Source organism: Festucalex cinctus, chromosome 8 (genome assembly GCF_051991245.1).
Source record: "Festucalex cinctus isolate MCC-2025b chromosome 8, RoL_Fcin_1.0, whole genome shotgun sequence".
NCBI lineage: Eukaryota > Metazoa > Chordata > Actinopteri > Syngnathiformes > Syngnathidae > Festucalex > Festucalex cinctus.
In genome coordinates this window covers 20,267,333-20,293,342 of record NC_135418.1, presented here as the reverse complement: position 1 = coordinate 20,293,342, position 26,010 = coordinate 20,267,333, and the positions used below count along the sequence as shown (strand labels likewise).

General features: G+C 39.4%; 2 protein-coding genes across 5 annotated transcripts; one reads left to right on the top strand and one right to left on the bottom strand.

The window, feature by feature from the left end:
* Positions 1 to 753: 753 nt before the first annotated feature.
* On the bottom strand, positions 754 to 15,539 carry rad54l2 (RAD54 like 2). 2 transcript variants are annotated; one of them, XM_077528830.1, is made up of 22 exons: positions 15,165 to 15,539; positions 13,547 to 13,754; positions 13,170 to 13,464; positions 12,680 to 12,816; positions 12,435 to 12,545; positions 12,012 to 12,247; positions 11,744 to 11,926; positions 11,013 to 11,146; positions 10,734 to 10,930; positions 9,857 to 10,199; positions 9,600 to 9,777; positions 8,926 to 9,123; positions 8,700 to 8,818; positions 8,323 to 8,441; positions 7,714 to 7,813; positions 7,406 to 7,611; positions 7,152 to 7,324; positions 6,607 to 6,803; positions 6,316 to 6,494; positions 5,375 to 5,464; positions 5,204 to 5,296; positions 754 to 3,693 (listed from the first exon to the last, which is right to left on the bottom strand). In XM_077528830.1, the coding sequence occupies exons 2-22, from the start codon at positions 13,701 to 13,703 to the stop codon at positions 2,747 to 2,749; spliced, it is 4,392 nt and encodes a 1,463-aa protein (XP_077384956.1). In that variant the 5' UTR covers positions 13,704 to 13,754; positions 15,165 to 15,539; the 3' UTR covers positions 754 to 2,746. The 2 variants fall into 2 exon arrangements, with proteins under 2 accessions (XP_077384956.1, XP_077384955.1); XM_077528829.1 differs by having other exon boundaries at positions 12,435 to 12,566; positions 15,165 to 15,538.
* bap1 (BRCA1 associated deubiquitinase 1) lies at positions 14,902 to 25,408 on the top strand. Of its 3 annotated transcripts, XM_077528834.1 has the most exons (19): positions 14,902 to 15,040; positions 15,305 to 15,437; positions 15,600 to 15,753; positions 16,038 to 16,067; positions 16,180 to 16,234; positions 16,558 to 16,690; positions 16,788 to 16,907; positions 17,195 to 17,256; positions 17,346 to 17,488; positions 17,588 to 17,666; positions 17,751 to 17,874; positions 18,985 to 19,126; positions 19,204 to 19,367; positions 21,362 to 21,495; positions 21,583 to 22,046; positions 23,109 to 23,341; positions 23,421 to 23,513; positions 23,597 to 23,669; positions 23,974 to 25,408. In XM_077528834.1, exons 3-19 carry the CDS (start codon positions 15,717 to 15,719, stop codon positions 24,105 to 24,107), a joined length of 2,220 nt encoding a protein of 739 aa, XP_077384960.1. In that variant the 5' UTR covers positions 14,902 to 15,040; positions 15,305 to 15,437; positions 15,600 to 15,716; the 3' UTR covers positions 24,108 to 25,408. The 3 variants fall into 3 exon arrangements, with proteins under 3 accessions (XP_077384960.1, XP_077384958.1, XP_077384957.1); XM_077528832.1 differs by having other exon boundaries at positions 14,909 to 15,437; XM_077528831.1 differs by lacking the exons at positions 14,902 to 15,040; positions 15,305 to 15,437 and having other exon boundaries at positions 15,508 to 15,753.
* Positions 25,409 to 26,010: the final 602 nt, after the last annotated feature.

Sequence of the window (26,010 nt, the reverse complement as noted above, 5' to 3'; positions counted from 1 at the left end):
AGTAGCCAAATTCACTAATTTTTATCCATCTCGGGTGGCCATTTTGCCACTTGCTGCCTACTGAAAGTGACATCACAGTTGCTCAGGCAGTGCCCAATCATGACTAAGCTTAAAAAAAACAAGTGAGCTGTGATTGGTCGTTTCCAGAGCACTTCACAACTATCGATGTCATTTTCAGTCGACAGCAAGTGACAAAATGGCGGCCATATCAAGTGGATAAAAACAGGTGGATTTTGCTGATTTACTCATATTCCGCAAAACCAATATTAATCAGAATGCCATATTAAAACTAGTATGTTGCATAGAACATATTGTAAGGAATATTTTTGGGTTTACTTTTATATTTTAGTATGTTTTGGAGTCTACCTCTTGACTTTTACTGAAGATTTTTTTTGTACTTTACACCGTGATTACTTTTGCCACATCTGATCCAAATTAAATCTGCAGTATTGATTCATAATGTTACTTTTATATTATACAGGGACTATGTTTTGCACAAGGCCAATAGTTGGATGCATTTAAATGGATAACTAATTGTTTTCACAATGTACAATATTTACTGACATGTTTCACAACCATTGTATATTATATGTCATTTAATTACCATTAACATATTTTTATTCCACAAGAACAACTTATATTTTTGGTTGTTCATTATGATATAGTGGACCAGAAATTTACAATAATGTATCATTTTTATACATATATATTTGACCAACCAAAGTTGTTGTTTATTAAAAAGCAAATTGAATATTCACACAATAGAAGAGTGTTTTATTTTTTAAAATAACATTGACAACACATTTTCTGTTTTTGTCTACGTGGCATTGATGGGCCATCTAAGTGAACATAAGATAATAAAAATAAAATAAATACATTTCAGACACTACAAACACTGAAATGAGGGAAGCTACTATTAAGGGTACATTATGAAATTATAAAAAGTATGAAAAAAATACCCAATCCATAAAAATGATCTACGAGACATGAAACAACAGATTTGAACAGAAAGCAATGATATCCATCCTCAAATTCTAACAAGAGTACAAATATAGACAAAGGATCTGCATTTTTTTCCCCATAATTCACCTTTCAGAGTCACTTTACAAGATTCCAAGACAAATTATGTTGGGGGGGAAAAAAAAAAGAAAAAAAAAAGAAAAAAAAAAGTCTCCACCAATCTACTTTAAGAACTCTTTACAGGTGGTTGTTCAATCTCATGCGCTTCTTTTTTTTTTCTTCCTTTTTTAAATTCTAATAAAACCACTGTGTCAACCAGTTTGCAAACAGATTCCTAAATCATCACAAAATAAAAAGCACAAGGCTAGAGAGCAGCAGAGACCGAACACCACTGACAGAAACTACTTACACGGGAGGCCACAGCGACACCTGGACCCGGCCGCCTCCGCCACAGTCACCGGTGGGTGTGAGTGACCTGAACGTTGTGATGCTTGACGTCGACACTGAATAAACACTCGGACCGTGATGGGGAAAGTTTGCTTTCCGCAAGGCTCCGCGAATGTCAAATGAGTGTGCTGCTTTCACTCGATTGGTTCTTGTTTTGGGACACGAAAGTGTGTTCACGTTTGTTATCACAATGGTGTACAAAAAAAAAAATAAAAGGTAAAAAATAGAACACAAGACCTCTTTGTGTGTGTCATTTAAGGCTAAATATGACAGAACACAAGCGTGTGTTACTGAGGGCAAAGTTAAGATACATTCATTTGAGCATTAACGGTGAAAAAAAGTGACCCCCTTCCCAAACCATAACAATGCATGTTATCTTCATAGATGCTGTAATTATACACCCCCCTACACACTGAACGGTATTTTAACTTGAAATATAAACAGTAACAATAACTACTATGTACAGATATCTACATGATGTGATGAGTCATAGAACCTCTCTTCAATAGTGGATGCTACACATTTCTGCAGATGGAAAGATTTCAGGGTTTTCTTTTTTTTTAATGTCTGGGCTGTAAAAATAGTGTGTGGTTGGAGTGATTTTAATGAATTTTGGGTGGTGTGAAATAAACTGCGGTGAATTCGGCCGGTGAGTGCTGCTACAAACACTTGCTCCATTTCACAGCAAATCTAACACGAAAGGCAGTTTTATTCAGCATCAAGATTTGTAACTGACTTATCAACAATTTTAAAGGTGTAAGAGGACTTCTCGTAAATGTGTCTGTGTGGGAAACTTTGGTCAAAAATGAACATTCATAAATATTTAAATTAATAATCTGTGGATTATTTTTTTCATTAATTCAATGAATCTCCCCTGTATTCAAAAAACATTTTTAAATGATCAGTGCAGAAAATATAAATTCATTATGATTCAGTTACTGGGTTGGTCTGTAACGTCAGAAAACGGGCAGAAATCTTGATCATTGTTTTCCAAAGTAACAAAAAAAAAAAAAAAAGTTTTATTTTGATGAGGACAAGCAGAAATCATCATTTGTTTTTAAACTCTTACTTACTGACTATTTACTGTTGATAAGCACACATTCTAAAGATTTCTCATGAAAAATATCTACACAATTCATTGTGTATCAAATGTAATTAGATTAATTTTTTACAACCGATTAGTCGTCGATTCATCGTTGCACCTCCAATTTAAATGTAGTTGTGTATGGCGAACAAAGTATTTGATGCACACGATTATGTCAGGTTCGTTTTTAGAAGGAGCATAATTGGTCAAATCACATCCCATTTCCATCAATTAACATTTGTGTCCAACTGCATCTCAGTGTCCCGTCACCTCTATGACATCATCATCCGAACTATCTCCTCCGTTCTCTGCACTCGGATACCGGTCCGGTTGGGTCAGTGCCGCCCCCAACAGGCTGGATGTGGGATTGTTGTAATGGGAGACGAATCTGCCGGACGTACTGGAAGCTGAGTTTGCCGCGGGGAAACCTGCCGACCCGGAGAGAAGAGGGTTGGGGAACATCCGGGGCTCGGCGAGCAAAGGCTGGTTGTAGTTGATAGGGAAGCCTGACGAAAGCAAGCCCGCCACATTGGGGCTCATCAAGTAGGGCGGCAGAGAAGCCGACGCCAGTGAGGAAGTAGTCGCGGATGACGACGATATGGGAATGGTGTTGAAGGTGGAGGAGAGGGCCGCGGATAGAGCTGACGAGGACGGGGAAGGAAGTTGTCCGTTCCCAGGTGCGGAAGGGAACATGGTCTGTAGGTCTGCCAGTGTTTGTCCCGGTGTCTGAAGGAATGACGATCCGCCGCTTGCACCCATCAGAAGAGGGTGCGTCATCTGCCCCAAACTCCCCAACAGCGAGGAAGAGTTCAAACCCACTGGCGGGAAACTGAGCCCGCCGGAGTTCAGGGCCAATCCGGGGAAATGCGACGCAGCCGAAGTCCGCTTGGCCGCGGCGCTTTGACTTCCCGCGTGCTTGCGTTTCACCGCTTGCGTCTGCGCGCTCGAACGAAGGAGGTCGTCGTCGAGTGGCGGGCAGAGGTCCGGGATCACGCCGCCGCCGTCTGCCGCCGCCGTTGAGGAGAGTTCGTTATCTGCGCTGCCGCTGGTGGATGCCGTGTAGTTGCTGATCTCGCGGAGAATCTCCGAGCTCAGCGGCGAGGACGACTGATGCTCCACGTCAATGTCAGGGGAGTGTTGCAGTTGTTCCCCAGGGGAGGCGCAGCCATTGCTGAGTGAATGGATCACAGAACGCTGGCTATCTGTACATGAGAGGGGGACATCCAAAGTGCGAACCATTAAAAAAAATAAATAAATAAATAAATACACTACTTTTCAGCTATTTATTTGTTAGGGAAAAAAAAATAGCATCAAGCGATTCTAATTTGTGATTAACTAATCACATGACTTCAATAGTTAAGTCATGATTAATCGCAAATTTCTAAATGTTCAAATTCAAAGTTCTAAATGTACAATAAAATGTACAATATAGTTTTTCTAACTTTCATACTCTTGTTAATGTAAAAGTGGAAATAATTATTAAACTAATAGAAATAATGCTGCATCTTTTAGTCACTGATACAGTAATTTCATAATTCATAAAATTGAGTGAAAATTAAAAACATATCAAACATAACTGTACTGAGTATGATATTGATTTGTGTTGTGGTCATTTTTCTGCCACTAGATGGCATAATGGCATTTGTAAGACAATGATGGCTCAGTGCATTTTTCTTTCTTATAAGAGCTATCTAATCTTGTGAAATGCTGTACATTTTTTAAATTGTAAAATACAGCCCAGTCTCCACAAATATATGCATTATTATTAAATTTAATACTGCTAAATTTTGACGTGGACATGTCTGCTGGTTTGCAACTATGTGGCCATAAAGTGTGGCTTATACTTTTGCAATGCACTGCATTTTTCAATTTCAAAAGGCATCAATTATACACAGATTTTCACTATTTTGTCCCGATCCCCAACAAATAGTGAGGGTCGACTGTAGATAGATAATCTAACAATATTTAGGCATATATTCTTTGTCCTCTGCAAAGAGCGACCCACTTGCTTAATGGGAAATGCCCTAGATGAAATAACAAATAGCATTGGTGTCACGATGTTAAAACCGTTTAAAGCAAACAGAAGAACAATAAAATGTAGCCAATGCAACAATACTTACAGGCATATATTCTTTATCCTCTGCAACAAATGGCTACTATTACTGCCGTACTGAGATACTCAGACTGTCTATATACAGCGTGCGCACACACACCATCAATCATTTGTTAACAATATAGCACAATCGTAACAGCAATTGTATAATACGATAATAATGATGATGATGATGATGATGATAATAATATGTGACAAAGCACAGATTGCAAGGACATTGTATGTGCACCGCCCTCATTATTATTTATGTTAATATTGTGTTGATTTGGATGTATGCTTGGGATCATTATCATGCTTGTCACGACTTTGGAAGTCGCACCATCCTAAAGCTCCAATTCCAGGGGAAGGAAAAGTAAGCCCAAAGCCTGATGCTGCACCGTCATGCATCACTGTGGCTATGGTGCATTACAAAGGCTACGTTTAGCAAAACAACAATCCCATCAGTAAACATGAGGGGAAATGTGTTCTAGTCTGATAATATGAAGCTATATTATTCCGCCACTGGCGCAAAAACAACTCTACTCGCCTCCCTCCGCTCAGAATGATGACAGATGGAACACGTTGTTTAATTACAACGATAAATCAAGATGCATTTGTACCTCTGGAAACAGCGGCGGCCCCGACGGATGGTCTACTGATTTTTCCAGATCTAATTGCGAAAATTCTTCCATCATTCGTCCTTATGTAAGTACCTGTGGACATGAAAACGACTGATGATGGACTCAGTACGCATATAATGAATACAGAATGAACAGGAAGGTTGCATCTACCTTTGGATCCTCTGATAACATGGATGCTCTCGCCAGCGCGAATTCGAGCTTGGACATCTGTTGTGCTGTTGGATCCTGGGATGAAAATGTCTATAGATTTACGGACACAGAACATAAAAACATATTTTAATTAGGGCCCATATGATTAAGCGAGTAACTCAAATAATTTGATTACAAAAAAGCTAAATATCTGCCTCGAAACTTTGCAGTGATTATTTTTCCATAAAGACTGACGTTATTGCACACACACATCATTCTGCGTACAGTCACGAAATGGTACGTAAAAGACGGGAAATATCTCCAAAAAAAAAAAAAAAACTAAAAAAAAAAGGAGGTCACCGTGCAAAATGGCTGCTGTAAGGTCGAACGGTTTCTACACAGACCTTTTTCGAATTAAAAAAAAATATATATATTTTACAGATGTACGCAGTGGGCAGGAAATTATTTAGCTAATTGTAGCTAAGAGGCAACTCGGCTCCACTTTTACTCATGGACTGTTGTTGAAGCATTATCTGTAAGTGACTTTAATCAATAAGACACTCACAACATCACATCCATCACATGTGTAATGTTATGATGTATGTGTAAAGTATAAATGGTAGATACTGTTTGTTTACCGTAAATGGTAATCGCTAGCATGCTAATCCCGATTGCTACCCAATTAGCATAGGCTAATTTTGTTGTGTTTAATAATGCTCATGCACAGAAGATAAGTTATATCCACTCAACTCATGTACATATAATGATGCATGTGTCAACTAAATGGTGGTCAGGGTTTGTTTACCTTAAATGGTAATCGCTAGTGCATTAATGCTAATCTCAATTGCTAACCGTTTAGCATAGGCTGTTGTTGGTGTTATACCAAAATATCAGAATTAGAATTTGTAATAAAAAAAAAGAAAAAAAAAAAAAAGAAAACGAAAAACAACATTAGACAATACCAGTTGTGGTGACAATCCGCTGAACGTAAACTCCAGCCTTCTGCAGGAAATTGACAGGCAAACTGCCAGGAGAGCTGCCCATGCCCATGACAACCTGGCGAGGCATCATGGGGATCGGCGTCGACTGGATCGGCCTGACACTTGCTACTGGCTTCTCATCAGGCCGGGCCATCGCACGCCTGGAAATAGAAATGAATGAGCTGATCAGCTGACAATGACTGCACTATACACGGCAAAGCAAACCGTCATTTTTGTCAACTGCTATTCAGATGAGATTTAAACAGAACTCACCAGCCCCGTTGAGTGAATGCGGGTATGTTAGCGAGCGCGTGGTTGCTTGTTGGATAATAAGGGGCGTAGGAGGGTCGAGAGTAGGGCACGGAGGCTCGTTTTTCATCCTCGTAACTTTTTTTGGCTGCTCTCTTCTCCGCTTTGGTCAGTTTGGATTCCTTCCGGTCCATTAAGAGTGATTCATGTTGGAAAGGTTGCTGGAGGCACAAATGAAGAGAAAGACATCTTTTAAATACATCAAACACACCATGCACCCTGATACCTTCATTTCATGGTATCGTATTCGCAACGGCAGCCAATACCAGTATTGGCCACCCTCTTGTGGTCGTTTAACTATCAGGAACTAGAAAATTCCCATTCATATAGGTCCTTCCTTTTTACTTTAATCATCCGTTATAGTTTTTCAAGGGGTAAATTTCATGTATCAAAAGTACTAGTGATATTGGGACTACTCAAGAGGTCAGAACTTGTACTGGTATTGTCGAGTCTGGGGAAAAAATGGTGTAGAACATCCTTATTCAATAATAATAGAATAGTCATTGTACTTTAGTGATGAGGTGAGGGTAGAGCTGGCAGGCTTGATAGATGACCGGCTCATCTTCCAAAGCCCTCATATTTATTTTGTTCGCTTCAGGTTCCTCCTCAACAAAATGCAACAGCGACTCCACTTCCTTTCGAGTGAAGTTCAGCGCCGGGTTAAGGTCATCCACCACGCGGTCTGCAATCATAGCATTGCATAGTTAGCTTTGTGTGTCAAGCAGTTGCTTGGCTAGCACAGGAAACAATTACAATTTCTTACCGGACATGCCCTGTTTGGAGACCTGTCGATCATAGATCTTCTTCTCCAAGGTGAAGTCACAAACCAGGCGGTAAATGTAACATGGTTTCTTCTGACCGTAGCGGTACACCCGGCACACCGCCTGAGCGTCATGACACGGGTTCCAGGACGCATCGAACACAACGACACGGTTTGCTCCGATCAGATTTACACCCAGGCAACCAGCTCTGGCGGGAAATTGGTACAAAGATGAACAGTTTTTAGTGCCTGTCAGTGGGTGAAAGGAAAGACGTGTAATGAAATGATGCAGGAAGAACTGTGACACACACCTGGTAGACAGCAGGAAGAGAAACAATTTGGTGTTCTCTGGGTCATTAAACTGGTTGATTAGGCGCTCTCGTTCTGAGGCAGATGTACTCCCATCCAGTCCTACACAAAAACACATTTTTTATTTCTTTTTTTTTTTTTTACATTCTAACAGCAGTCAGTGGTTCTCAAAAGAGTGGTACTCGGATCACTTTAAAGGTATGAAATGAAATTATTTGTTAATCATGGAAGAGGATTAAGAGCCAGTGAAGAAAATCAGGCTGTCAGCATTCTAACTTTTATCTCATAATTCTGACTATTAAAGTGAGAATTCTGCGATTTTAAAGCCATAAACCGAGAATTTCTGAGATTAAAGTCAGAATTTTAACAGTCACAATTCAATCAGGTTATCAATGTGACCGAATTCCGAAATAAAAGTGAGAATCCTGCCAACTTTTTTTTTCTGCACAGGCCCTAATCCTCGTCCGTAGTTATGTACAGTTCAGTTGTGTTTGAAGTTAAAGGTACATTTGCATTTAATTATCGACCTTGTTTGTTTTCAAACATTTATTGAGGTCCTTTTTTTTAATTTCAATTTTATACATAACACATTCTAAGAGCACAGAACTTACGGTAATAATTGAGATTGCGAACCCAGTTGGGGTTCTGAGACTCTGCAGCGGTGTCTTGTGATGGAATGGCTCTCTTTGATAAGAAGTCCTCAATGACTGTCAGGGTGGATAAGCTTTGACTGGCAATGCAGGAGGAGATATTAGAGAAATGAGTGAGCTGTAGAGACCATTTGAGATGAAAACAGGTACATGCCTAACTATCAGATCATCAATACTCTATCTTAGCTTACTGTACAATTTCTGTTTTTAAGTGACATCTTAATGACATATAAGATTAACATATTACAGAACAAAAGTGGAATGAATTAAAAACTTTGTAGAGTCAGTAAGTCTGCATTTGAATTGCATTTCATGTAACAGACACCAAAGCGACTTACCTGAAGACCAAAATCTTGTCTCCTCTTCTCACGCTCTCGTCAATCAAATGAAAGAGCAGCACCATTTTGGCAGAGTGTTCCAGAAGTCCCATCTGATAATTTGACATGATTTCTTTTGCCTGTGACAAAAATGAGAATAATACAGTCGAGAGCGTGCAAATGATAAGTGGCATTTTTTTTTTAAAGCCGTCACTGCTACAGCGAATAGTTGAGGGTCACTTCATACCCATTCATAAGTGATGACTTGATTGCTTCGATCCTGCGAGGGATTGAGCAGCGGCGGAATGTTATTGGCTTTGCTGTTGCTGGAGTCGGACACTTTGCCTTTGGGGCCACTGGCGATGTCATCAAGGTCCAGGTCCTGCTCGTTTGCCTGATTTTCTTTCTGTACAGCTTCATAAAGCACGTCCGGGTGATTCCAGATCTAGCATGAAGATGAAAAACACGTTTTCAATGATCAAAGGCGTACGACGCAATCCTGCATGTCACTTTTGATTTGAGAAGCTTACCTTTAGAGGTGGTAACCTCTGGGTACCTCACGGTACGATATGTGGTAATTATCTCACAATATGACGATACCATGATTAGCGACATATTGGTCAGGTAATAAATCCACGATAATCTACAATAAAACGACTAAACATAAAACTGATGTTTTTTTTCAATGAGAAAATAGTTTATTTTTGGACCATCACTGAATCACAATATTAAAACTGGTGTCTTCTTCACAGTGAGTACTTTCGTGTTTTTTTTTTTAATGAACAATGGAGCTGTTACAGTGGCTGTATATTAGCTACAAATATCATGATACTTGCGTAGGCGTATCGATAATCTATCGGAAGACAAAGTATAACGATTTAACGCAATATCGATATATCTATTTGTCACACTCGTGCTTACCTTGCAGCACACACAGAAGGCCTTGAGAGGGTTTAGACCAAGCCACCCATTGTTTCCTGCTTCCCTAAAGCGATTCATGAACTCGGTGTAAAGCGCTTTCTGTATAGGAGACAGCCGCACCAGAATCACATGCTCCATCTTGATGGGAAGCTGGTGTTGCAGAATATCATGGCCGCGCCTATAAAGTAGAAAATAAAATCATAAGCATGAGGTTGTGACTTTTCTTCTAAAATCAGCCCATTTAGCAACCTGCTCACCTTTGGACAAAGCCCTCCAACAGGCTGTGTAGCACATGGCTACGGTAACGCATCAAGCGCACGTCTTGAGGCGTGCTGTCCATACATTGCCCATTCAGAATGGGCCGCTCAAACATGTTGCTGAACTCCTGGCGTGTGCCTAAGAAGTCCGGCCGAACAAAATCCACCATGCACCAGTATTCGATGAGATTGTTCTGTAACGGGTAGCCCGTCAGAACCACTCGGCGCCTCGAACGGATATTCTTCAGAGCCTGTGACGTGCTGGCATGATAGTTCTTAATGCGATGGCCCTCGTCACAGATCACCACGTCCGGACCAGGTCGGAGAATGGACTTTTCAATACCTACATTTAAAAAAACAAAAAACAAATAATGGCATATTTGCACTTAACTCATTCACTCCCAGCCATTTTCACTGAAGCAACCCCCTTCGCTCGGCTGTTTTATTGGATTTTGACGGATTTTGCGAGGCCCACAGAATATTGTATTCAATTTATATAAAAACATTGAACCTACCAAAAGAAAGACTAGAGTCTCTTCTTTCATTGGGAAGAAAAGTACCGGTATTTTTCTATCTGTTTCAGTTTTGCAGCAATTAGCATTAGAATATAGCTAAGTTTTATAATTATTCCCAAATCTGTTTAGAACTGTGGGGAAACCCGCTTGTTTGCAACATGGCCCTGAGAAGGTTTCAAAACAGCTAGATCTCGCTGCATAACTCAAATTCCACAAATGTAATATTAATCAGAATGTCATGTTTATACCAGTGAGGTCACATATAGCATATTGTCAAGAAATGTTTAAGGTTGACTTCCCCTTTAAGCACACATCAAGAGCACTGTTATTATATACTAATGAATTCTAGTTATTCTACTTGCCCTTCATGAGTTCTTGTTGTCTATCTTCCTCATCTAGATCAATGATGACAGGCCCCACAGGCTTCTTTGATTTTTTCTTCTTGCCCGTAACAAAACTCTTCTTCATTGTCAGGAGGCGGTACATCTCATAGCCCATTAGCAACACGCCTCCATTTTGGCTCCAGTCCTCCACCACCTTAGCCCGAGCCGTCGTGGTTCTGTAGGACAGACATGCAGGTCGATCAACACTTCAAACATTGGACACGCGGCCATTTATGTGCTCTGTGGCGTGCACCGTACTTGTGCTCATCGTTGAGAATTTGAACTTTGAATGTACGTCCAGTACACAAAGTGGGGTCCGTGTCAGGGGAAAGCGCTTCCTGTGGTGGGAGCCACAGGTTGAATTCTGCCAGCCAGTTTTGAAGCGTGTTCACCTAAAATGAGTACAACAAAGAGATCAGCTCAGGTTTGGGTTTTTTTTCCTCCTCCTCCTTTCCTCTCTCTTCTTCCCTCTCCTCCACGATTTCTTGCAACAAGGAGCCGTTTTGTTTCAAATGTTTATTCAAGAATTGGCTTGCTTCAAGTTGTGAGGCCATTCAGAGGAGTGCTCAAACGCAGAGATCCAGCAGCAGGCTGCAGCCAGCTCGCCGGAGGCACGGCAATCACACGGGGAGAGGCAAGGTTTTACTTCCGCATTAGAAAAATAACCAGCAAAACACCTAATATTTCCTAATAAAATGACATCACCATGGTGTCAAAGGTAAGATTCAATCATTATATACCTACAGTTAACTTTTGGAAGGGCTTAAAATACCGTGATGTAATCCCTATAAAATGTAAGCCAATGTATTGATGCATCAGAATCGGAATCAGAATTGAATTGAATCGTGGGCCTCTGAATCGGAATCGAATCGTGACGCACCCATAGTCTCACCCCTACTAAATACAGGAAAAACTGTGCACAGACACGTTGAAATGAAAAAAATAAAAAATAAACTTGTGCTCTGACAATATACACTGCAATTACTCACAGGAACAATGGCCAACACCGTGTGCGCCTCAGTATTCTGCAGCAGGATGTCAATGAAGGAAATAACCTGCAGTGTCTTGCCAAGCCCCATACTGTGAGCGAGGATGCAACCAAAACCAGTGCTGGTCTGATAACGATCCAAAGACTCAATCAGGTTATCATACAGAAATCTGATGCCACCAATCTGAGGGAAAGATGAGTTGAAAAAAATGTCACATTGACACACTTGGATTTTGGCAGCTGTCGAATAAAGCACACCGTGGACATACCTGGTGAGGTTTGACAGCCTTGGCAAGCTGCGGTGCGAGATAAATGTCTTTCTCCTCTGCAGGGTGGTTGATATTAACCATCACGCGGCCCTGGGCGTCAGGCAAGTTTAGAGCGTCATTGATGTGCGCGCCACTGCTCTCCTCTGTGCCAGCGGGACTACTGTCGTCCTCCTCATCACCCGACTCGCTGCTTATCTGCAGGGCGTCATCGTCCCCTGAGCTGAGTTCAATTATATCTGCGCCATCAATAAACAGAGCATAAGGGCTTGTCGCATATACCATTTTCCATCCTTTTGTTTATTCAATTGTAGATAATATCAATAAAATAAAACTTTCATTATAAGTTTTCTAGACACGAGTTAATTAGTGTATCTGAGGTGCATTGTTGATTTATTAGTGACAATTGAGAATGAACTTGATTACCATCTCTAATGGCTATCTCAGGAAGTTTAGAGTCGATTTCGTCTTCATCACTGTCCAGACAGATCACATCCTGCTTGCCGAGCAGGCCGGGGACCAAGTGAGACACCTCGCCTAAAATGCAAGTTGGGTCCACTGTAGGAATGATGGAAATTAATAATCTCTATTCTTAATTAGTCTCATTGAAGTACTCCAAAAAAATGTAAACAGTTATTTGATGACAGGGAAAACAAAAACAAAACACGAACCTAGTTGGGACTCCAGTAAAGTTGGAGCTGGCGTAGGGAAGTCTTTCCTCTGTTGCTCCAGACGCTTCCGCCTCTCCATCTCTTCCTGCTGAGCAGCCTTGGTTCCAGCCTCCAGTTGGTCCTCATTCAGCAGCTTTCTGTTGGAGACAAACAATAATGCAAGGTATGGAAGCAGTCTGAAACGGAGAGTGGTTTCTAACATTTTGTTCACCGTAAATGAGGGGCAGCATGCTGGTAAAGTACAGAACATTCATATTCATGTAATGCAAATGGTGTTTTGGTTTAAAGAGTGATAGAATAACAATCCTCATTAATTTCCGATAAAAATATATATTCCTAATAGCATCAGTGCAGTGATGTGGGTTTGGTCACACCCGAGGGGCTCAGCATACACAGTTTCTGTGTATGTCACACATGAGTGTAAATTTTTGTATGATTGATAACATGTCAAGAAGATGTATTTGAGAGGAAGTATAAAACACATACGCACCTGATATTTTTCCTCATGTGTGCAGGCTTTGCAGGCTTGGAGGGTTTGGACCTTTTTGAAGGCTTGGAAGATTTGGTTAGTTTAGAAGCTTTGTGTTTCTTTGACTTTCTGGAAGTTGTCTTGCTCTGACTTGATTTGCCAGGGCTGCCTGGCAGCTGAGAGCGAGAGTTTGGTCTGGAGGACGTCCTGGAGGCCGGCCGTGACGGTGGCGCCGAGGAAGGCTCTCCAGATGTAGCTGAGTTGGAATCCCGACTATGAGATTTTTCATTCGAGCTTTGTGCACTAGAAGGTTTATCTTTGAAGAGAAGAATATATCAGTTTTACAGTGACTGAGTTTATCTGCTACTCATGAATTCATGAGATATAGAAACACTCACCCAAACTGTCATCCTCATCATCGTTTTCATCCTCCTCCTCATCCTCCTCCTCATCATCACCCTCCTCCATATCGCCATTGTCTTCCTCTTCATCATTTTCCTCTTCACTGTTAAGGCTATCCTCCAGGTCACTTTCTGAAATGACCTCTTCAGACATGGCGTCTTACGGGGCTCTCAAAGTATTACCTGCACACCTTCATCAGGGGTCCTAAAATAACAACAAGAACAAAAAAAGAAACACACTCAAAAGAGAAGTTGATGCAACATTTCAATGTTTTGATTTTAAAAGATCAAATGAAATCCAGTGCATCCAGAAAGTAATTTCAGCGCTTCACTTTTTCCACGTTTTATTATGAGCCTCATTCCAAAAAGAATATTCATATTTTCTCCCTCAACATTCTACACAACACCCCGTCATGACGTGAAAAAACTGTTTTTGAAATTTTGCACAATTTATTAAAAATAAAAAAAAACTGAGTAATCACATCTAGTGTGGATGTAACGATAACGGCAATATCGTGATATTAAAACTGTCACAATATCGTCGTCAACATGTCACAATATTAAAAGCAGCACATCTGTTAAAAATGTCAAGTTCATTTCCATTTGTGCAGTTCTAGCACCCTCTGGTGTTAGTTTTTTTTAGTGCAGTTTGATTTTCATATGGCATGTTTTAGCCTTTCTATGTTTAAAATCCACGCTAATCGTCAGGGTAATATTGACTCTTTTTCTAAAATCGCCATCAACTCCACAATATCATGATAATTATTGTATTGCAAGGTTCAAATCGTGATAATATCATAGTGACTTCAGGACAACTCTGTGAATGACACTGAGTGGACAAGCCAGAGGCCAGACTTCCGATGAAACATCTCTAGAGAGACCTGAAAATGGCTGTTAACAGACGCTCTCCATCCAAACTGATGGATAGAGCTTGAGAAGAATGGGCTAAACTGCCCAAAGATAAAAGTGTGCCAAGCTTGTGACTTTGTAAGCAAAAAGACTTCAAGCTGTAATGCCTGCCAAAGGTGGGATCAAAAAAAAAAAAAAAAAAAGTTTTCACTTTGTCACTTTGGGTGTTGTGTGAAGAATTTTGAGGGGGGGAACCTTATTTCATCTTATATAGATAACTGATCATCAAAATAATAATAATAATAATAATAATAATAAATATTTCCCCGATTCCATTTGAATAAGGGATGCATAAGCAGCTAGCTTAAAGATAAAGCTACGCCTTTTATACGTCATGAAATAGCTCAGGAATAGCCACATGGCACAATCACACTTACCTTCTGGTATAACTACAGTACTATTGGTTTCTTCCTAAGCAGCAGACCAACACGCTAGCTTGTTATAAAACAGCACATGTAATTGCAACCCCCCGCCCCCAACTATTTGTGTTCATTTAAGCAGTAGCTACAGTACAATTATCCACCCTAATTTTACAGGCAAACAAATTTGCGTAACCAACGGGGTTCATTTATGGTTGTGATAGTGAGTATGTATTTGTACTGTGTGTTACGGTCGGGCAGCTAACGTTAGTCGAATTTACCCACATGCTAACATTCTCTGCTATTCAGACGCGCTATCTCCATCATTACGTATTTTAGCAACATACCGTGGGAGTATATGCGTTGCACGCTTCTGGAAATGTCGATGTGAATGCAAACAGCGGCCTATCAATTCATTTACAGGGTAATTATGAAAATAAACCGATAAACGTTTCTTCTCATTTCCAATTTTTTTCCCTCCATCCAGTGTTACAATGTATTCCTTCCCCCGAGTGTTGCGAGTGTTGCGCCTGTTCCGCCAATAAACTAAAACCCCTTGAATGAAATTTAAGTACATACAAGTAATTATCTGCGCTCGCTATATTTCTTCAACGAACCGGGTAAGTATCTACTTATTACAACTGTGTTACATTTACCATTTTATCTATATCTCCTATTTCCATAAAAATTAGGTTGGAATTGTTTTTGTGTACGATAGCTTGTCGATTGTTGATGACGCAAATTGTAGGCGGCCGTTTCTTGTCTTTTGTGTTTATCTTCAGCTCCTAGTTGCATGGTGAATGGATAGGTGCCTTCACGATTACGTACTACTTCTTCGCCAATGGACATGGACAAGAACACCGCTTAAATGGTAGTGTGCATTGAGTGCAGACGCAAACATGAACAAAGGTTGGCTGGAGCTGGAGAGCGACCCAGGTGAGTTATTGTTATTTCAACACTAACGTTACGACAGCTAGCGTTGATTTTTCAATCAAGCAACTGCTTTCCATTCGTATGATGCTACGAGGATGTATATGTATCAACCGTATAGAGTATGTTTTGTGCAGTTTATTTTACCATGCATTTGGGGAGCAATCGAGTTTGATTTTTTTTTTTCTTAATCATCTTCACTGTAGTACACAATATGATTGCCATCTTGTTGGCTTTCACTCATGGAAGATAAATGCAGGGCTAACTGCACTTTTTTCTATCCCCATTAGGATTGTTCACTTTGCTTGTTGAAGATTTTGGTGAGTAGTTATAACTTTGTGTTGTCGGGAATTGTAATAAAAGCTTAGTATGGCAACAAAACAGTTTACTGGGAAATTGATTCAACGAGAAGGTGTTTCACGTTTCCTGCAGGTGTTAAAGGCGTACAAGTCGAGGAAATATATGACCTTCAAAGCAAGTGTCAAAGGTACTTGTTTTAAAAGCCGTGCAAGTTAATCACTATAATGCGGAAAATTTGCAGTAGTTTAGATCAAAATTCTACACCATGCATCAGAAAAGTTCCAGGACTGGTGTCGCAATAAATATATTTGAAGCTGGAGTTTTAAAGTACTTTCCGCTGGTTAAATGTCTGACCCACGTTACAGGGGAAAACTCATAGTTTGTCATTTGGGCTTGAAATCTAACTTATGTGACACCAGTTTTGGAACCTCACGGACACACCCTGTGTACCTATGCCTAAAATTCTGTAAGCTTGAACACTAATGAGGAAAGCTGAATTTTCTTTTCCAGCCCGGTCTATGGCTTCATCTTTCTGTTTAAGTGGATTGAGGAGAGGCGATCCAGGAGGAAAGTTAATACTTTGGTTGATGAAACCTCCGTCATCGATGAGGAGATCGTTAATGATATGTTCTTTGCACATCAGGTAATTAATTGATTGTGGACCTCAAAAACACAACATTCATGATGAAATTAGTGAAAATGACATTTGAATGTTTATTTGCTGTAATTTTCCTATTTAGTTGATCCCAAATTCGTGTGCCACTCATGCCTTGCTGAGTGTGCTTCTGAATTGCAGTGGTGTCGAGCTTGGCACCACCCTGAGTCGCATGAAAGCTTTCACAAAAGGCTTCAGCCCAGAGGTAAAAGTTTTCTGATGTAAGCAATCATGTCTGAGAATAATTTGTGAAATGAATAATTTCTTTAGATTAGTTTTGTGTAGAGTATGTTGATTTTTTTTTCTTCTTTTTTGTAAGTCTCCTCTTTTTCTATAAGACACATTTAAGGGACCAGGGAAATCCTAGCATCATAATTAATCGTCAGTCATGGCCCAGAGGATAATGAACGTGAATAAAATGGACAGCATGAGTTTGTGTGATTCCTCTTGCTAATGTCACATACAAGTCTAAATTGTGCATCTATTTTACAGAGTAAAGGGTATGCAATAGGAAATGCCCCTGAGCTGGCCAGAGCACATAACAGCCATGCCAGGTAGAGTTACATTACATTTTGTAAATGATTCCATCCTAGGTTGGAATTTTTTGTTGTTGAAATTGCACGACCTCTCTGTTTCTGTGGAGACCGGAGCCTCGGCACCTGCCAGAGAAACAGAATGGAATAAGTGCAGTGCGAACGATGGAGGCCTTCCACTTTGTGAGCTACGTCCCCATCAAAGATCGCCTATTTGAACTTGATGGCCTCAAGGCCTACCCGATTGACCACGGTAAGATTTGGACGCTTCAGTGTATGTTTGTTTGTAGAATTTTGACACTTTGAACATCATAAACAAGAATGTGGATTGTTGTTTGCCGAACACTTTTAGGGCCATGGGGAGAGGAAGAAGAATGGACGGATAAAGCTCGGCGGGTTATCATGGAGAGGATTGGTCTGGCCACTGCTGGGTGAGCGTTGAACTATTGAACTCGTCATTCCTAAAGGCATCTCCCTAGCTTCACTGTCAGCGCTTGTGCTCCTCTCGTTCTCAGTGAGCCATATCATGACATCCGCTTCAACTTGATGGCAGTGGTACCGGACCGTAGGATGAAGTATGAGTCCAAGCTGGAGGTTTTAAAGAAGAATCGACAGATTATTCTGGAAGGTCTACAGAAGGTAGGAAATGGACACAAACCTGTGCCCTCTTTGAATGGCAGATTCGCAACATGCCCAATGTCCAAGTCTGAGAGTTGTTTCTCCAATGCAGATACAACCGTTTGAGACCACAATGCTACCAAACTTAATACATTGACATTGTTATTGTTATTTTAAGTTGATTAAGAAAAAAAAAACTTAACCCAAGATTGACAGTATATTTGTTTCTTCAGTACTCCTCTTCCATGTGCGTGTCATGTGACCAGAGTAGGCAAAACTGTGGCTCCCACTCATGCTAGTTCTGTTCAACGACGTGAGGATTTTAGACCAGAGGAGAGGAAGAAACACACAAGTAGCTAGCACAACTAATAGCCCTGAAATTGAGGAACCCCACCCCTCCCCACCAAATCTCATTTATGTCAGCAGTATGGGAGCATTTCGTCAACGTGCTTCAAAGAACATCCCCCAAGTCACGGTGAGCATGTTAATACACCTTCAAAGACACCATCCCAAAATTAATTTAAATGCGGACTGGAAGAACTCACAGGCACAGTCTACTATGACAAATGTATAAGTTATAAATAAATAACATACACTGATAACATAACATACACTGAAACATGCCATATGAAAATCAAACTGCACTAAAAAAAAAACACTGATAACATAAATTTTCCTCCTTACTGGCATTTGATAAGTGCTTTTTGTAATGAGCATTTTGATACCTCGAGGCCTGGAATGGAACGATATTAATCCAACATCCAAAGGAAGCTCCATCCATCTTATGCAATGTTTCATGGCAGGCGATGAATGCTTGCGAACGTAGCGAATTTTGCGTTTCCGTCGGGGTTCGTAAAAGGTTGTAAAGATGTTTTTCTTGTCGCAAAGAATTTTTGAGCATGTTCAAGCCCACTCTAGCTACATTTAGTCAGCTTTGTGAAACACTACACTATGTCCCCGCCCCCATTTTACTGTTCTTCTTTTGTTTGTGTCAAGAGCTGTTAAAATGACCAATAATTAATAATTGTACTTGGAAGTTGCACACCAACATCAGTTAGTGTTTGTTGTTAAAAGCATGTTTTGTTAAAAGAAAAAAAAAACAAAAAGAAAGAAAGAATTTGTTGTCTGCAGATGATCCGACTCACCCAGCCTGAGCTTGTCCATGACAAGAAGCAGCAGGACTCTTCCACGCTTGACAGCAGCACCAATTCAATCAAGAAAGAAGCAGACGCGGAGCCAGTGACATCCCAAGGGGCTGATCAAGCTTCCCCTGGTACTTCTTCCTTCTTGTAAATAGCTTTGTTGACACCAAAACAAGGGATTTTAAATCAAATGCCATCTCCTTCATAGATGCCGTAGATGAGTCTGGAGGGAAATCTAAAGCTGCCCTCGTTCCTTCAGGAAAGGCCACAGGAAAAGCACCCGGAGGAAGCTCACAGCAAGTCACCAACCCGATCGTTCAACGCTTGCCTGCCTTCCTCGACAATCACAACTATGCCAAGTCACCGATGCAGGTGAAGAGGGGGGGGGGGGGTATCATGGCTCTTGATCTTTAATGTCTGTTGACCTTTTGCCAGTAGTCACAATTTTGTGTAAAAATGAACTAATTCTAAAAAAAACCCACAATATTTTTCTTTTGTACAATGCAGCAATGAAAATTATATATAAATATAATATATATATTTAGGCACTTGCTTGTTCCTACACATATTGAGTCGGTTCACAAGAAAATTACGTTCCCCTTCATCTGACCATTAGTGTGGTTTTTAAACATAGAAGGGTCAAAACATTCCTTATGAACATTAAACTGCAATAAATAAAATAGCCACCTGAGGGTATTGAATATAATAAAAAAATGGTTTGATGTAAATAAATTATCATTGAATTTAAATAAAACAAAGTTCATAGTTTTTGGCACTAGACAAATCACTCATCAAGTTAAAATTATGGTGAATTCAATTGAAATAGAAAGGGTGAATGAAAATAAATTCCTTGGAGTTATTATCAATGATAAATTATGTTGGAAGCCACACATAGAAACTGTTAAAAGGAAAATGTAAAAAATCATAGGGATACTCTATAAAAGTAAGGATGTTTTAAACATGAAATCATTATATATATTATATAGTTCACTATTATTACCATATTTGACCTATTGTGTGGAATTATGGGGAATGGCATATAAAACAAATACTAACACCGTTTTCAAATTGCAAAAGAAAGCTATAAGAATTATTAATGGATCAAAATATACAGAACCAACACATCCACTATTTATTAAATTAAATGCAATGAAATTTTATGACTTGGTGGATTTTAAAATAGCACAAATAATGTATAAAGTTCATAACAATTTACTCTGCCACAGTACTCAGAAGTTATTTGAAATTAGACACAGTCCTTATGATATAAGGGGTACAAGTGTGTACAAAAAACCCAAAACAAGAACAAATATTAAGCAAAGGTGTGTATCTGTAAAAGGTGTTGATCTGTGGAATCATTTGGAAATTGCTCTGAAAAATTGTGACTCAATGCTGGAGTTTAAAAAAATGTTTAAAAGTAAAGTTCAAAAAAATTATCTATGTCAGACCAGAATATGAAAAATGTACATGTGAGTATGTGTAAATGATCTAGATAGGTATTATGGTATATGTTTAGTAAATTTATGTATATATGTTTTTGGTAAATGTGAATATGTTAAGTGCACTTGTGTATATGTGTGTATATGTATGTAAGTATATGTATATATATATATATATATATATATGTGTGTATGTATGTATATATGTATATACATATATATAACTTGGATTATATATATCATTTATTATTATTATTATTATTATTATTATTTTTTTTTTTAATAATTAGTAAATTAAAATTGTATTAATAATGAAATAAGTTTAAATATATTGAGTAAAAGGGGTAGGACTAGATAAGTTTTTAACTTCTTCCTACTCCCTTTTGAACATGTAAGTTATGATTGATTGAATGATTATTTTATTGGGATTTTCTTCTCTTTTGATTGTTGTTTTATTTCTGCTGTTCATTTGTTTATATGTTCAAAAAAATAATAAAAGGAAAAGGAAAAAAGGGTGCTAGAATTGCACAAATGGAAATCAACCCAACTTTTTTTTAATAGATGTGCTGCTTTTAATATCGTGACATGACCACAACGATATATTGTAGGAGTTTTAATATCGCAATATCACAATATTGCCATTATTGTTACATCCCTATATGGGACTACAAAGTTCGTATGATTTTAAGATCCAACAAATGTCAAGCATTTTTTCTGTAGTCCTGCAAACCTTCAGGAGGATGTTCAGAGTGAGGTTATATAACCTCTCCAGTATTTTTAATAGTTTAAATGATGTTGGTTAAAAACTCAGTTCCACAGAAATACTGCCCCCTACAGGACATTAAAAAGGTCAGCCTTCCTGTTGGGAAGTGTACTTTTTTAAAAACAATCTGTCATGCATCGAAATGAATATACTTTGATTGACAGGAAGAGGAGGATCTTGCTGCCGGTGTTGGACGTTCTCGAGTGCTGGGACCTGCACGATCAGCATACTCTGAGGATGAAGATGACTATGAGGATGAGGAGGAGGAAGTCACGGGATCTGCGGGAGCATCAACAAGGTTAGTTACTCCTCTCTCTTCTTCCTGAACACACCAAAGAGGACTTGACTTTACATGATTTCACTTTTTAAATGTTCTTTTCTCAAGATTCAGACGGAAGGCAAGTCTGCGATCACGAACAGGAAGGGTCGTAACTGGAATGGAGAGCCAGATTGCCCTCAGTGTCTTGGCTGAGAAACTGAAGAAGGAGGTCCAAAAAAAAGATGCCCTCAACACGCCGCTCTCTGTGCGCACCGAAGGCCGGACTGGCGGCATTTGCATCACGTCCGCTTCGCAGCCCTCACCCACACCCAGCAACGAGAGCACCGACACGGCCTCGGAGATTGGCAGCGCCTTCAACTCGCCGCTTCGCTCGCCCGCACGCTCGCAAGCCGCCACGCGTCCGTCTAGTCCCGTAGCATCCCATCTGTCGCGCGTGCTGTTCGGAGAAGACGAGTTGCTTAGACTAGACTCCCGACATAATCGTGCTGTAAGAGAACTGGGGCCGTCTGTCAGTGTGGCCCTGCTACACCTGCTGGAGGATGGAGTCATCTATTCTCTTCCACCATCTGGTGAGTATCCACATAGCTCATTGTGGTTTCAATTCAAACGCCAGGTTTACTGTATGTCCATCATGGCATATACTTGTAATAGCTTGAAATCTATGCAGGATCCAAATCACAGTTCATGTTGTTGCAAAACTTTACACCTTCTGCATGAAAGAAAAACAATGTCAGCAAAAGCCTACCAAAACACCTTACATTTTATTTTTTATTAATCAGAGGCACATTGAATTGTGGCAGGTGTGCTCTGACTCCCATTTTACATGAATTTAAATGTGATCCATGCCTCTCAAACAGCCACATCCCCAGTGAAAAGAGAGTCTGCACACTTGTTCAACTGTATTATCACCATTTATTTTTCTACTTCCCCTCTCGAATTGTTGTTGTACAAATCAGCTATGCATGTTATAGGTCACATTCATGTTGGAAAAGTTAAGAAATAATCTTGGTCTCATATTTCTGCATTACAAAAAAACTGACATTTGAACAGGGGTGTGTAGACTTTTTATATCCTCTATCAGAGAAGGCAAATCCAGGTCCAAAAAATAAAAACCCTCCCACAGTTTGGCCTTAGTCCCAGGTGCTAGCTAGCTAGCGCCCTAGCTAGCTCCAATGGTGCTCGTTTTCCTGCTAGGGAGCTAGCTACCCATCTAGCGAGCTATCTTGCTATTTGCTTTCATCACAGTTGCTGAGGGCACTGGTAATGACCAATCACAGATCACCTATTTTCTAAGCTTGGTCATGTAACGTTCACAAGCTGAGCTGTGACTGGTCTTTACCCGTTATCCTATTATTGTAAAAACATTTTTTGGGGGTTAACTTCCCCTTTAAAGTAATGCCTATTAGCATACATGGTACGGTAAATATAAACCTTCAAACAACTGCTACTTAACACACGCAGAAGCAAAGAGTATACAAAACAAACATCTCATTGTCTGTCTCTTCTCCTTACTTAAGTCGCATCTCTTCTATATTGTCCAGTGATGTTGCATATGTAGAATTTATTTGAACAGTTTTTTTTTTTTTTTTTAGTAATTTATTTACAGTATTTATTTATTTTTGCCCTTATAGGAGATTTGGCTGCAGATGCTGTTAAGACGCCTTGCAGTCCTGAGAAGATGAAGGACAAAGATCAAGCGGAGAAGGAAACGACGAACGAGAAGGACGAGGGACCATCTGTGGAGGTGAAGAAAGAGGAGGAAGAGAACAAAGATGGAGAAGATGTGAAACCTAGCAAGGAAAAGCTCGACGCTCTTGAGCCGGCTGCAGACAGCAAGCCCCCGGGGGATAAGTATTCACCCAAAGTGAGTCCAAAAAATGACAATTTCTGCCGTGTGTGTAGAGCTGAGTAACATAATTAAGACACAATTCTGTCAATTGCAGGAGTTGCTTGCGCTGCTCAAGTGCGTCGAGGCGGACATTGCCAATTATGAAGTGTATCTGAAGGAGGAAGTAGAAAAAAGAAAGAAATACAAAGTGGGTTTCATAATTACACAACCACTTTAGTGTAATTTGGCTGGCAATCTGTATTGCATTTTCATCAAAATGTTTGTATGCAGATTGACGATCAGAGGAGGACCCATAACTATGATGAGTTCATTTGCACCTTTATATCAATGCTGGCCCAAGAAGGTAAATATTGTCGTCTCTCTTGTTCCAATGGCGTCTTATGTTGAGCCTCTTTTAAAAAAAAAAACTTTGTATTGAGGCAATTGATCAATATCAAAGTCAATACATATTTATAGCTGTAATACCCCCAAAATAAAAGCGCTTCTTATGTCAACAGTTCTACGCTAACTTGCCTTACAGTATTACATATCCAAAAATAACAGCGCTAATGATCAATTGCCAATAATTTGCATACTAAAAACAAAAAATGAGTTCCATCGCGGCCTGCTGCTGTATATTTTATTTCTAAATTGGTTGATCTCTGCAGGGATGCTAGCCAGCCTTGTGGAGCAGAATATTTCTGTGCGTCGTCGACAAGGAGTGAGTATCGGCCGCCTGCACAAACAAAGGAAGCCCGATCGCAGGAAACGCTCGCGACCTTACAAGGCCAAGCGGCAGTAATTTAAATTTTAAATGCCATATCTTTTCAGTAAAGCAACATCTTGCTGTAAGGATCACTCGTAATCATCATGGTTAAACAGAAATCGCCACACTCGTGAACTTCATCATGTTGCTGGTTCATTGTGGCGTTTTAGTCCCAGTAGTCGTCTTCATGAAATTGACCAAAAGGTTTGCTCAATTTTTTTTATCGTGTGTGTATAAATGTACTACTTTTTAGTGATATTGTATACTGATATTTACAAATTGTAAATACGGAAATAAAGTAATTGTATTTAGTGAACTTGAATGCTCATTGGTCACGCAAAGTTTTGAATGTTTTTGTACACTTCTCTATAGTTTTATGGTCAGCAGTCTGAGATTCCCCCCCCAAAATATGATTCTTCAGTGTCTGTATTTTGCATGTTTCCACATTTCTGGGAACTTGCAAGTAGTCAGGGAGGTGTTGATAAGGTTAGTAAGTGGGTCAGGCAATTTTACAGTACATTTTTGAAAGATATACTATACAAGTTTTAAAGGGATTTTGAATTTGTAATTTTAAATTTAGTGATGATGTCAATAATCTTGTTTTCAACTTTTTGTAACTCAAAAGCCCCAACCAGGTTGATTCCAAATTTCAGTGAGATTTTCAACTAATTTGATAAAATAATTATTAAATACATTTGCAAATTTATTACGTTGGGCTTATTAGATTTCCTATTGTTACATTACATTGTTCTCCACGATATATCCTTAGCGTTCAACAAGCTGTTCATTTGTTTCCAAATCAAATAACTATTGACTTTGACTTTATTGTTGTAGTATGTAGCCTTTGCTGTGCGCATCTCTTCAATTGCAATACTCGTTTTATTAGCCCTTTTAATATACCCGCAGCCAGATATCAATTTATTACTTGGCTGATTTGAGTATTAATCCATTTTTGTGTTACTTTATTATTTTACATTACGAAAAAAAAGTCCAAGCTGGAGTGCAACAATAATTTGATTTGGTCACACTTGGCAGAAAAATTACAAAATGTAAATGATCACCAAATATTCCAGAGTTCTACATTAGAGTCCATATTTCGCATGATTTGGAAGATATTGCAATGTTAGTAACTGTGACGCAGTCATGCATCATTCGTGTTATTTTTGTACCTATGAGAGTTCTCATAGTGGCGTAATAATTTAATTAATTTGCATGTGTGTATCTTGTACATATTTTATATGTTACTCTGCTCAGCAGGAACGGAACTCCCTGAGCTCAACTGTTATTGCCATTGTGCTTGCCATTTCTATACTGTAATAAAGTAAATTCTCACAGTGCATTCTTTTCCAGATCTCGTGTTTTTTGAAACTGACTTATCCTTTCGCAGGGTCTCTGGTGATCTTGAAATACCAGGATTAATATTTTTTTATGTTAAATGTGTTGGTGTATTTATAACCATTCATATTGATTAAAAAAAAACATTTTATAAATATTTGTTTGCTATCAAATGTGGGCTGTATGTGGACAACAAGATTTAATTTTCATGTTTTTATTTTCTAATGCTATACATGTACCTGCAATTTGATTTGTGTTAAAATTTCAGTTTTTAATACTGATTAAATTGTGCTACTCTTGCTAATCATTCCAAATTTTGCCCCAGCAAATTTGAGCACTATAAACACAATAATCTTGTATAATGGCTCTCAGGCAACTGCAAAGATAACCTCGTGGGTGATTTTTCAGTAGAACAGATGTGTGTGTGTGTGTGTGTGCTTACTGTTACCTCACTTGCTTGTGATAATAACCAGCATAAAAAAATAGAATAAACAGAAATGGATGGATTATAAAAGTAAAATGGCCACACGCTGCCAAACATTGTATGGTAACATTTAAAGTACAGGTGTCAAACTCATTGGCCGTTTAGGCCTATATGTATGAT

What these genes read in the sequence shown, in the direction of transcription:
- rad54l2 (XM_077528829.1), bottom strand. Translation starts at nt 13,703, where the DNA reads ATGTCTGAAGAGGTCATTTCAGAAAGTGACCTGGAGGATAGCCTTAAC. An exon ending in CACATGAGGAAAAATATCAG is followed by an intron (nt 12,817 to 13,169) that starts GTGCGTATGTGT and finishes TGTCTCCAACAG; the next exon opens with AAAGCTGCTGAATGAGGACC. An exon ending in AAGTCATCACTTATGAATGG is followed by an intron (nt 8,819 to 8,925) that starts GTATGAAGTGAC and finishes TTTTTGTCACAG; the next exon opens with GCAAAAGAAATCATGTCAAA.
- bap1 (XM_077528834.1), top strand. Translation starts at nt 15,717, where the DNA reads ATGAACAAAGGTTGGCTGGAGCTGGAGAGCGACCCAG. An exon ending in ATTGGTCTGGCCACTGCTGG is followed by an intron (nt 17,667 to 17,750) that starts GTGAGCGTTGAA and finishes TCTCGTTCTCAG; the next exon opens with TGAGCCATATCATGACATCC. An exon ending in ATCAATGCTGGCCCAAGAAG is followed by an intron (nt 23,670 to 23,973) that starts GTAAATATTGTC and finishes TGATCTCTGCAG; the next exon opens with GGATGCTAGCCAGCCTTGTG.